This window comes from Thamnophis sirtalis, unplaced genomic scaffold, assembly GCF_051295495.1.
Source record: "Thamnophis sirtalis isolate CommonGarterSnake01/CBP01778 unplaced genomic scaffold, rThaSir2_p1.2 scaffold_12, whole genome shotgun sequence".
NCBI classification, from domain to species: domain Eukaryota; kingdom Metazoa; phylum Chordata; class Lepidosauria; order Squamata; family Natricidae; genus Thamnophis; species Thamnophis sirtalis.
The window spans coordinates 50,777,031-50,790,066 of record NW_028261392.1 but is presented as its reverse complement, the minus strand read 5'-3'; the positions used below and the strand labels follow the sequence as shown (position 1 = coordinate 50,790,066).

Below are 13,036 nucleotides of genomic sequence, written 5' to 3'. Positions count from 1 at the left end.
AAAGATATATAAATGTTTAGCTTTTGGCTCATAAAAAAAAAAGTTGAGTAAGTTTTCACCTGACTGCAAAGTTGAAGTTCACTGCACATTGTAAATATTGTATTTTAAACTTTTCATAAAAACAGCTGCATTTAACTATGAACGTATATATTTAACTATTTTAATTTAAATTGCACCTTATGCACATCTAAAGCGGCTTTCAGTTTAGAAGGATAAATATCCAGTCCAATCATGCATTATCAAAGTTGTTTTCCAACCTGTGGGATCATGCTGCTGAGTTCTGATATGTTCATTTTGTTATACATAGATTCACTGGTTCGATTCTCAGGTGGAATCATTATCTGTAAAGATACATGTAAACAAATATGCTACTAAGAAATCCACTCTGACTCTATTAACATCAACAGATCTTTTCATAATTCCTTCACTGAAACAAACATTATAGCAAACCTGCTGATATCAAACATAATTATTTTATAATTATATATAAACAGCCACTTTTCTGTATAACTATTTTAACAATTTTCTTCTACTGTATATATTATAATGAATATAATTTATGCTTCTAGTTTTTTGCTTTTACAGATAACTCACAATCATTCATTTCTTGTAAAACACACAGAGTAATTGTCAGTTCTATATTTTATTTGTGTTTATCTATAAATAACATAAACAACAAAAGGCACATCAGGTACCAGTGTCTTATCCCCTGTTCAGAGTTCAACCATTCTCTAAAATTTAGTTCATTTTCATTAACTTTACTTCTTTACTTTACTTTACTTTACTTTACTTATATACAATCACATTTATCACATTTAGTAACTTATTTTTCACATCATATCCACATAAAACATTCCCTAATTAATTATATTCACTTTGTCACACATTTCATTTTAACCAACATACAGTGAACTATTTTAATTACATCCAAACATTTCTCAGTGTCCTCCTGAAGAGAAAAAATCTGGCCAGTGTAAAGATTTATTGCAGTTCTTAAATTTTATTTATTGTTTCTCTCATATTCTTTCAGTCAAAAATCAACTAAAGCCTTTCCAGATGTGCACAATTAATAAATCCTTTTAAAGTTTGCATTCAGTCTTGCTAATTTTCTTTTTGAAGAGAATATTAATAGCTTTTTTCCAATTATTAGACACAGATGCTGAATTCTCATACACACTAAAAAATATATCATAAAGCCACTCTTTAAGTAAATTATACTCATATTTTACCTAGAGCCTTTCAATTTTTAATATTCTTGCAGCTTTTGCTACTTTTTCTCCCTACAGTAAATAGGTTATAATTTAGGTTTGCTCTAGTTTTTTTGCTATTTATGTATAACTTGTACCATACACTTTTCTATATAACACTTATCCTGAACTTTGACACAAGTAATTGTCAGTTCTGTATTGAAAGCCATTTTATATTTATCCATAAATAGCTTAAACTAGCCATATCTTTACATTATTGCAAAATGTTTGGTCAGTACATGAATGGTTATTTGTCATTTTGTAAAACATTTGTTTAGGCCTTGTTCTTCAAATCACTTTTATGCTTTAAATTGTGTTCTTATTAATTAACCAGTTTTTTGCTTGCATGCTTCTTTGTTTTATTTAAGTTCTGCTTTAATTTCTAAGATTCCACCCTGTTTTCCCCTGCTTTATATCTTTAATATACAGGGGAGTTTTCCTTGTGGCACTCTCCCTGTTTCATACTGGTCAGTGCCTTGTTATGTGTCTTTTGCATTTATTCATTATGCATTTATACATTATAAATGTTTGATGGAAAGTTTTACTCCATTATATACTGTATCTTGTAAAGGTATTTTTATTACTTCAGTCCACTCAAAAAGATATTTGTCTCAAAAATTAGTTTTAAAAAAGTATTTGTACACATATTTATTTCTTTTAGTGCCTTCTGAAACCTTAGAGCAGGGATGTCAAACTTAATTTACAATACAATACAATACAATAGCAGAGTTGGAAGGGACCTTGGAGGTCTTTTAGTTCAACCCCCTGCCTAGGCAGGAAACCCTATACCATTTCAGACAAATAGCTATCCAATATCTTCTTAAAGACTTCCAGTGTTCTTCTGGAGGCAAGCTGTTCCACTGATTAATTGTTCTAACTGTCAGGAAATTTCTCCTCAGTTCTAAGTTGCTTCTCTCCTTGATTAGTTTCCACCCATTGCTTCTTGTTCTACCCTCAGGTGCTTTGGAGAATAGTTTGACTCCCTCTTCTTTGTGGCAACCCCTGAGATATTGGAACACTGCTATCATGTCTCCCCTAGTCCTTCTTTTCATTAAACTAGACATACCCAATTCCTGCAACCGTTCTTCATATGTTTTAGTCTCCAGTCCCCTAATCATCTTTGTTGCTCTTCTCTGCACTCTTTCTAGAGTCTCCACATCTTTTCTACATTGTGGCCACCAAAACTGAATGCAGTATTCCAAGTGTGGCCTTACCAAGGCATTCTAAAGTGGTATTAACACTTCACATGGGCTGGTCCTTTACTGTTTCCAGGGTGGCCCCATGGGCCAGATCTAAGTACCCCGCAGGCCAGATCCAGCCCCTGGGCCATGAGTTTTCTACATTGTGGCCACCAAAACTGAATGCAGTATTCCAAGTGTGGCCTTACCAAGGCATTCTAAAGTGGTATTAACACTTCACATGATCTTGATTCTATCCCTCTGTTTATGTAGCCTAGAACTGTGTTGGCTTTTTTGGCAGCTGCTGCACATGCTTTCATTGAGGCTGCATACGGGTTATGCTTGACCTTGGGGTGTGTGGCCAGGGGGCATGGCCGACTCAACATCACTTGTGTTGGGGACACCTATGGTGGCCTGAGCACTCTGCCAGCAAAAATGGGCTCCCGAGCTCCATTTTCAGCTGCAACAGCCTCCTACAATTCTCTGCCAGCAAAAACAGAGCTCATGAAGACCACACGCAGACCTCTCAAGCTCCATTTTTGCTGGCACAGACACCATGGGCTGGTCCTTTACTGTTTCCAGGGTGGCCCCATGGGCCAGATCTAAGTACCCCGCAGGCCAGATCCAGCCCCTGGGCCATGAGTTTAACATCCCTGCCTTAGAGGAAAAGGGCCTTATCTATCATGCTATTCCTGCCAACCGCTTTAGGTATACCAGATCAGGAAATCTATTTTACAGGAAGGCTAAAATTATTTTATTATGCTTAGATATAAAAACATTATCTTGCAAATCTTACTGAATTGTACTTCTTCCTTTTTATACTTCAATGAATTAGGGAAGCATCTGCCTGAGTTATTTCTGAAAATAATCTTGTGCTGGACTTAAAGAAATACTTTGCCAAGCTAAGGTTCCTACTTATTTCTTGTCAAAGTCATCTTGCATCATGGTAAAAGTTCCAACATTGAGAACTATGTGTGTGACTTTGCAACACAAATATAAAATAGACAAAAATGTCATTGCAATTTCAGGATATATATTTCCATACTTCCCTCAGTTGCCTTAAATAAGAGCTAAGGTCTCTTATTTAATAACTATCTTGCAAACCAACATATTGATTGTATTTTACTTATTAGGAAGTGCATGAAGCATACAGTTATAGTAAGCTTTAAATATCATATTTGATTATGATTACATATCCTTTCTCTGACCTTTCTCTATAAGCAGGGGATACTTAATTTAAATTTAATGTTTCTGATCATCTTTTTTCAACATTTATTATAGTCAAAGACCAGCATAAGAAGGATGGGGTACAAAAAAATTAAAAAGATAAAAAATACAAAGTACAAAAATAAAATTATATAAAAGACTAGAAAGTATAAAAACAAAAATCTAAAAAGGAATCTTAAGTACTTACTGAATCACTGGTATCAATAGAATTAAAAACATTGAAAATTATATATGATTAAATATCACTGAAAATATATCTATGCCAGCCAACCTGAAACTACCAGAAAGTTTGAAATATCAAAAATGAGAATATTTTTCACCCTAAGTGGCTAACATTTATTATATGTATGATACTTCACATTATTTGATTGCAAAGAACTGTGGTTCAAAAGAAATACAATGAAAAGAAGGACCAGGGTGACATGATAGCAGTGTTCCAATATCTAAGAAGAAGAGGGGGTCAACCTATTCTCCAAAGCATCTGAAGGCAGGACAAGAAGTAATGGATGGAAACTAATCAAGGAGAGAACCAACCTTGAACGAAGGAGAAATTTCTTGACAGATAGAACAATTAATTAGGGGAATGATTTGCCTCCAGAAGTTGTGTATGCTCCAACACTGGAGATATTTAAGAAAAGATTGGACAACTATTTGTCTGAAATGATACATAAATGGTAAATGCTTGAGCAGGGGGTTGGACCAGAAGGCCTCCAAGGTCCCTTCCAACTCTATTATTCTGTTACTCTGTTATTTAAATGTTATTCCAAAGATAGCTAGAAGAAAATAACAGATGCAGAAGAGGCAACAGCAACCAAGATGGCACACTGTTTTGTCACTGAATTCTGGGAAAGAACAGTGCTGAATGGAGAAGTAAATCCAGGGTACTTCTGAAAACTGGCTACCACAAGTGCAGTTAAAATCTATACTTAAAAGGGCACTAACCTCAGCAATTTTTATTTCTAATTTAAGCACTGACTTCATATCCAACTCTGCATGTGACGCATTGGCACCCAAAAGGACTGAGGTATCAACCATGAACTGGAGCAAGGCATCTCTGTACTACAGTGGGTTAAGAATTCAGATATTAATACAGGAAACAACAACAACAACAACAACAACAACAAATAGCTCAACCAGATAACACTTCTTACCTTATTTTACCTTGAATAGTCTAACATAGCACATTATTTACTCATTTTTATTTTTAATTTCAGTAACAGTATTGCATTTTGATATTATTTAATAGTAAATCTTGCTAGCAGAATTAGCATTAATATCATCACAAATATTAATTAGCATGACATTTGCATTAATCAGCATACATTGAGAAAGTGGATCCCTAGCTTTCTTCAAAAGTTTGGTTTTGAAAGCATATTGAGGAACCAGGATGTGAACTACATCTGTACTTCCTTTATTTTTCTATGTTTTCAGGGAATATTTATGTACATATTCACAAAACAAGAAGAGAACTCAGACTTGTGCAATGTATGAATGATTGTACTCAGCAAGACATCCTTGGTTGCAACTCATTAATTAACAAAGAAGATTGTGCTGCAAATAATGGTCAATATTGAAAAGGAACAGGGTCACGGAGCAGGGCAGAGTTCTAATGATACTAAGTAACTGACATATTGGGCATGTTTAGAGTAGGGGGAACATGTCGGAATGTGTTCAAATAGTCAATTGCTATATACCATTTTTTAAATCTTCCCCCATATTTACCTACTATGTTGGGAATGATATGTAATTATTGTATAACTAGTAAGTGATAAGGTATATATTCTCACACAATTAAGATTTTCTTTCAGATCACTTTTCATACAATTTATGTAATTTTTTAGCAGAAATATCATCTTTATACGATGTATAGTGTACAAAATATAAAGGAATGAACACTTAGTTTCCAAGCCTGGTGTTTTGCAGATGTGCTTGGATTTCACCCCTAGAATCCAGCTAGCTTTTGGGAGTTGTAATTCCAGATAGGCTGGGAAAATATCCTGAATATACTTAGGTGATTGAGTAAATAACACTCACAGATTTAGCTTCTGTGGTATTGTCCAGGTAGACTTCCCGTGCTGATAGAGTCAGAGATGCTTGATCTAACTATATAAATAAAATAAGAATTACTATACATTAGATTTACAAAAACACAATTTGGAGGGTAGTTCTATAACCAGACTTCAATGATAAAATCAAAGATCTTAGAGAAACTACTTGCAAATAGATTTGTAGCAGTATTCCAATACCAACATCCATTGCAGTATTATAAGTTAAAGGGGATGGACAGAATTCAAAAGACACGAAAATGTACACAAAAGCATTTTATTTATTACCCTGGATATTCTGCATTTTTGACAAAATCAATATGTAGATCCTGAGGAGTTTTAATTTACAAAAATGTGAATATTTCATAGCAAGGCAATATAAGAACTACACATTTCTTCAAAAATTAGAATATAGCAATCTACTTTCTGTAAAGAAGATTACTGAAAATTAAATTAGAAATGACTGTAGAATGCCATCAGGAATACTGTTACATTTTTCCAACTTTTAGTCATTTACATACATACATACATACTAATAACCAGATGTCAGGATGTTGTTGAACACAGATGTAAAAGTTTTATAAATACTGTTAACAAAATTAGCTGAAGGCTTAATTAAATACAGATTTAAAATATGCTGTACCTTCTTGCATATGTGGTTAGGGAAGGAATTCTCTGGCGCATAAATAGCTCATGTTCATGTGGTACTACAAAATTGCATTCCTTCTTTCTTGTTTAATTTTGAATGCTAAGAAGCTATCCAAAAGCTTACATCCTATCTCTGCATGGCTCCCATAATTGAACCTTTATATACATTTATATATAAAGTTAATAACTAACTAAATAATACATCTATGATGTGTTTATTATCTCTACGTTTGTTCCTATCTTTTATACACCATTACAATCTGCATGGACTTCTAGACATGTTTATTTAAGACAACAATATAATAATAAGAAATACATTACAGGACTAGCAGTGGCATATTGTCATCATACCAAATGTTTTCTACAATTGCGGTTTCTAGGAGTTTGAAGATGACCATTAAGATGGGCACTGATTAGACCTCCAGGGAAGACTGTCACATAATGCAAGGACCACAATGAAAAAAAACAGTGGCTGTAATAAACATGGGCCACATCCCCAACCACTTTGTCATTGGGGCCATTAACAGAGATTGTCAAAGAGCATACATCAGGTCATTCAATTCCATGTGAAAGAACTGAAGCAGTTCGGCCAAACCGGTAGTGGAATTCAGGCCTGGGTTACAGAACCAGCAGTTACCCGGGCCTGCCATGCCCCCGAACGAGTTCCCTCGCTGCTGCTTGGCCACCACCATTTTGGATTTTAGTAACTGCACATGTGCAGTTCACTGTAAATTGTTCTGCACATGCACGCATAACAATTTACATTGAACTGCCCATGCACATGTTGTGCGCGGGTTGCAAATCAGCAGTAACACCGGCAGCAACCCATCCCTGGCCTGAAGGTACCTAACAGCCAAGCCATATAGGGCTTTTCAAGATAAAACTAGCAGTTTGAATTGCACTTCAACCAATGCAGAATGGTTGTTTCTTGACTGTTGTGGTTCACCAGCAAGCAGACTACTGTATTTTACATTATCCAGTTTCTAGTATAGATGGTCTTTAAAGCCAGTCCTGTTTAGAACACATTGCTGCAGTCCAATTGCCAGGATCTGCTACTCCAGATTAAGGACAAAATACTAAATAATAAAATGAAATTAATTGAAAATACCACCTGTATGGTTTCCTTAATAATACCTTTATGATGTGCTCATTAGAAGCCTTATCATCTGAAGCCACATATAATCGGATGAAAACAGAATTACTATATTGTCCGCGAAGAGTAGCAAGGGTCTGGAGCATGCTGAACTTCCTTTCTGACCACAGACCTCCGGGCCCAATGTTTGATTCCAGCACAGGCCAGCGAAATGGAGAATGCTTCAGCATGTTTAGAAGTGGTTTTGCATCAGCTTTTTCTATCTTATCTGCGAAAATGAAAAAAAAATCAGTCAACATAAGGTGTCTTGAAAAAAAATCCACTTCTAAAATACCTATGCTGTATATTGTTGGCAACAAAAGCTCGCTTTCCTATCATCATGTATATTTCTCTACATCAAGTGAAATGTCACCTAGAACATAGATTTAGGCTAAACATCAGCCACTTTGAATAGCTTGTCTTGGCATAGAGAGCAGAAAAATGTATTCGCTTGCCAGTGGTGGGATTCAAAATATTTTACTGCCGAATATCACCTCTGGTGTTTGCCATTTGTCTGTTCAGGCCTTGACTGCTGTTCAGTCACGGGCAACCTTCAGAGCAAATGCAAATCATCCAGGTTTTTGACTCATTATCAGAGGTAGGTTCCTCCCAGTACGGTACTATACGCCAGAAGAGGTAGTAAAAATCTGATGTACCGGACCAGATTGTTAGCAATGGTGGCCTGGCCATACCCCCGTACCGGTGAAAGAAAGAATATCCCGCTGTCCCAGAACTGTGTCACGGAGTAAGGGAAGTAGGTCTTGGGAGAGACCTTCCTTCCCTCTTCAGAGAGCCCTTGTGGAGGGAGAGGAGGCAGCCTGGTTTGAACGCGGGCGTGCGTTTTAGTGGCCGGTGCCTCCGCTCATTGGAGCAGATGGAGAAAGAAAAGAAGTGCGCGATAGTCAAGGGTGAAGGTGCTTCCCTTTGCCTTTGGTAGTGGTGGGGGGCTGCTTTATCATGCGTCACCTTCCCTCACTCAGCTGCTATCGCCAGGGTGCCGCTAGAACAAGCGGCACTGGGGCTGGAGAAAGAAAGGAGGTGCATGATAAAGCATCCCCCACCACCAAGGGCAAAGGTGAGCACCTTCGCCCTCCGCTAGCGCGCACCTCCTTTTCCAAGATTGGCAGGATGCCTCTCCCCACTCCCCACCATATGGGACTACACCCTGCAAGAGATTTCCTAGCCCAGGATCCTCGGAGAAGCTCATCTACCTAGAGTTGCCAATCCTTCTGCCATCCCAAGAGGAGGCTTCTGCTGCCACCTTTACAGGCACTGCAGAAGCGCACAACTTTCCGTCGGCTTTTCACTCAATAGCGTGGATCTGTAGCCCTTAGGATGCCACCATAGCCAGATTCTCTCTCTGACTGCAAAGCACCACAACCAACCAGGCAGCAGCCTGAGTAAGGCAAGGGCACATGGGGCGAAGAGCGCTTTCTCCGTCTCTTCTCTGCTGACCTTGCAAAAAACAGGGTCTCCCCCCATCCAGATGCTCCTGGCTGTAAAGGCCCGTATAGTGGGGAGTGGGGAGAGGCATCCTGGCAATCTTGGGAAAGGCCTCTCTTTCCTTCCCTCCTGCGGCATCAATCCGTAGTGGGAGGGCATGGACCATGGGGAAAAGGAGGCTTGTTTGTCAGCCTCCCAGCTGGCTAAACAGAAATTTTCACCAAATGGAAAGGATGTGTGTATGTGAGAGAGCGAGGAGGGGGGAAGACAGAAAAAAAGAGTAAGAGATATATATGAAACATATGTGTTTCATACACAAATATCAATAGTAGCCTATGACATTATATAATTTAAGTGATATAATATTGCACAGACTGAACTGCAACCAGAAACAATTGCCCCATTGCACATATCTGAAATGTAAAATTCCCTGTACAGGTACATTAGGACTTTCTAGATTGTTTTGAATTAATTTTGGTACATCTTTCTTCTCCTAACAGAGACTAACAGTAGTGCACCATATAGTTTCTAACAGTATGGAAATAGTTACTCACCCTCATTCATACATGAAGAATAAAGTATCTTGGCCTTCTGTACAGCTTCATTGTCTCGTCTTTTGCTAAGTGGCTTTTCAAGGAGAGCTGTAAAGAATAGATATTTTTCCAAGACATTTATTACTATCAGAAAACAATTCAAAATGCCTCAATGTAGATAAGATGCCTGAATTTGTGGGAATATTTGTTTAGATATTTAGATTGGCTGCCATGGACATTTTTTGTCTGAGGGACTTAGAAAATATTAAACTACACATGATGAGAAGTGTTGCGTTAAATGTTATACTCTGTTTTGGAATGTCATCATTGACTGGAATGTCATTGACATTAGAATGAATATTAAACACCGAAGAGACAAGCTGAATAGCTCTCTCCTATTCTTGGTCAAAAATGGGAACTCTAATACATTCTTGCATTGTAGAATACTCCTATTCAAAATTCTGGTAGAGCCAGCAACAATTATATAACATCAGATACATTTTCACCTTTTATTTTATTGGTAAGAAAGTGATGATGTTGGGAACTTTTGGGGAAAGCTTCATTCTTCTATTATTATTCTACTCAAATTATAATTAAATATCTGTCTCTTATATTACATCATATATTGCATTTATTATATGAAAGGTTAGGTTGGAATCAAGAATTCTAATTGCATAATATTTCCTTAAAGAAAGAAATGTCAGATGTTATTTAATATACACATCTGAAAATAGAATGAGTATGTACACATTTATGACAAAACAAAGGGTGGAGAAAATTGGCCGTTATTGTTGTTTTGAAACATAAATAGGGAAAGAAGTATTTTTTCCCTTTCCTAAATGATTGAAATAGCAAAGAAATTATATCAAATTAACTCTAGTAATGCAGGGTTTGACCTAGCAAAGTTAAAATTGTGCCTGAGAAACAATGAGGTTTTTCTCCTCCATTCACAAGGACATTACATATTTTGAAAGAAATGTAAAAGTCAGTTATCTTGTTCCCTTTCTTTAGCTGCCACCTTAATTTTCCTGAAACCATTCTAAATATTCTGGGGAGTGGGTGGGTTAGTTTGATCTTACAGAGAGTTGGAAACAGGAAATGGAAACAGTAGATGCCAAAGTTGGTATTTAAGTGAGCTTCAAAACAGTGAAATGTCATAATTTGTCTCATGAGTCACCCATGCAGTCCAGTGCAGGTTCAAGGGGTTCATGCTCTTTCACTTAAGCTGTTGAAATTTTGTAAAATTTTGTACATTCACAGAATTTACCTAATCCTGCCAGAAAGGCAAAGAGACATCTGTAGATGACTTAGAAAGAGAGTGTGAGAGAGACAGTGAGTTTGATCCAGCAGTTAAGGCATCAGCCTGAAACCAGGAGACTATGAATTCTAGTCCTGCCTTAGAACTGAAAGCTGGCTGGGTGACTTTGGGCCAATCACTCTTCAAATTTCTGTAACAATGGATGGATCAATGCTTGGTTGATCTGTTAAAATAAAAAATGGACCTTGCACTTGGAAAATGCTAAGGAGAGAGTGGGGAAGGGAGGGAGAAACACAAACACATATTCATACACAATAAAATATAGTAGATTCCTGTTCTTTTATACTTTATACTTTCTCTCACTCCTGTTTACTTCAAAGGTTTGTTGTAAGACTATTTGTCAAGCATGCCTCCCTCAGTAACCAAGAAAGAAACCTCTCACTCCAATGTTTGTGGAATTAAAAGTACTTTCACTGGTTATGAATAGATAGCAGCGAAGTAACGCAAGGTCTGAGGCAGAAAAGCGCGAAATCATACATATCAAACTTTTGCCCAGCCCCTCCCTCCAAAAACTCCCACCCCATTGCCCAATCTGCATCTTCCTTAGGTGTCATGTGGGTTGCATCTCCAAATAGCATCATCAGGTTGGTACGCAGGACAGTTGGCCTTGACCAGGTCCAAACATCAGCCATCAGCATGCGCAGATGATGGTGAGAACAAAACTCCCTGTTTGACAAATCCTCCTATACTAATTATTCCCATCCCAAATACCATGCCGCCCCCCGTGTTTCCATGGCAGCCAAAAGCTAGTAAGCGAAGCTTCTAGAAAAAACAATGGTTCCTTGACTATAAAATATATTTATCAATAATAATCAAGTCAGCTTCCATTTTCCTTCATAATATAGCTGCTTCTCAAAAACAACCGTATTCAGTATAAGAACACTGAAAAAGACTTTTTTCCCTGAGTTACTATTTCTCTACTTTAAATTGCATTGTTCTTTGAATTTGGATCTCAGATGAATTGGATGGAACCAGGGAAGGGAAGGGCTCCGTCCTATGCTGCTATTGTCTTACAAACATACAGTTAGAATATACATCATCGTTTAGGATATAAGCCTAAATAGGATACACTGTTATCCTAAGAGTAAATAGTAATTATATCCTGTTAAAATGAAGTCTATCCTCTACTAAAAGCTAAATACTCCTACAGGATTATTTTCTCTCAGAAAAAGAACTGTTTTGAAACTAACTGTGTATTTGTGGTAAAATGTTGCCTCTAATCTTACTTGCTATTTCTAGCCCCTGCCACTTTCCCAGCCAACAAACAATCATAATTTCACTCTAGATTGCATACCCTTCGACTTCCTTCACAAATTAAATTTCTTCCACTTAATTTATGAAGGGGAAAAAATCCTACCTATGAAAAGTCAGGCCTAAAACACTTTGGCTATATTCTTGTCCTATCAAGAGTAGAAGTGGGTGAGGTGGGGTGATGGTATTATTTTCTGAGATTAAGCCAATTTTCCACCTCTCAAATCGTGTCCCCTGAATCAATATTACCTGTCTTTCGTCCTTCCAGTAATTTTGAGTGTGTACTTCAAGGATATTTGCATTGCTTCAGCACTGCTTTCTTGATGCCATTTTATTTGGAAGAGGAAGTTGTTTTTGTCATTAATTGTCATACCATATGATTACAATACTGGAAAATTATTGACAAACCTCCATTACATCTGTGAATCAATATATTTTAAGAAAATGTGGTTGCATATATTCATAGGTTGTATAAACATAGGCATAGAATCAAGATCATGTGAAGTATTACTACCACTTTATAAAAACCTAGTAAGACCACACCTGGAATGCTACAATCAGTTTTGTTCACCATACTACAAAAAAGACATTGAGACTTTGGAAAAAGTTCAGAGAAGATGATCAAAGACCTGGAGACTAAACCATATGAAGAACAGCTGTGAAATTTGGGTTTGGCTAAAGAAAAGAAGAATTAGGGGTGACATGATAGCAGTATTCCAATACTTGAGGGGCAGCCACAAAGAGGAAGGGGTCGAATTATTCTACAAAGCACCAGAAGGCAGGACAAGAAACAATGGTTTGAAACTACCGTAATCAAAGAGAGAAGCAACCTGGAATTAAGGAGAAACTTCCTAACAGTGGGGATAATTAACCAGTGGAACAACTTGCCTTCAGAAATCGTGGGAACTCCATCACTGGATGTTTTTAAGAAGAGTCTATACCCCTGGTGGCGAACCTATGGCACACGTGCCAGAGGTGGCACACAGAGCCTGCTCTGTGGGCATTTGTGCTCTT

General features: G+C 37.2%; 1 protein-coding gene across 1 annotated transcript in view; it reads right to left on the bottom strand.

Annotated features, from left to right (window-relative positions):
* PHEX (phosphate regulating endopeptidase X-linked) overlaps positions 1–13,036 on the bottom strand; it is a 172,251-nt gene that overhangs the window by 111,344 nt on the left and 47,871 nt on the right. Inside the window, exons 4-8 of the mRNA XM_087726489.1 lie at positions 9,475–9,561; positions 7,480–7,706; positions 5,687–5,755; positions 4,595–4,711; positions 258–341 (exon numbers count right to left, since the gene is read on the bottom strand). Coding sequence (XP_087582615.1) covers positions 258–341; positions 4,595–4,711; positions 5,687–5,755; positions 7,480–7,706; positions 9,475–9,561 — 584 coding nt within the window. The remainder of the gene's footprint in view (positions 1–257; positions 342–4,594; positions 4,712–5,686; positions 5,756–7,479; positions 7,707–9,474; positions 9,562–13,036) is intronic.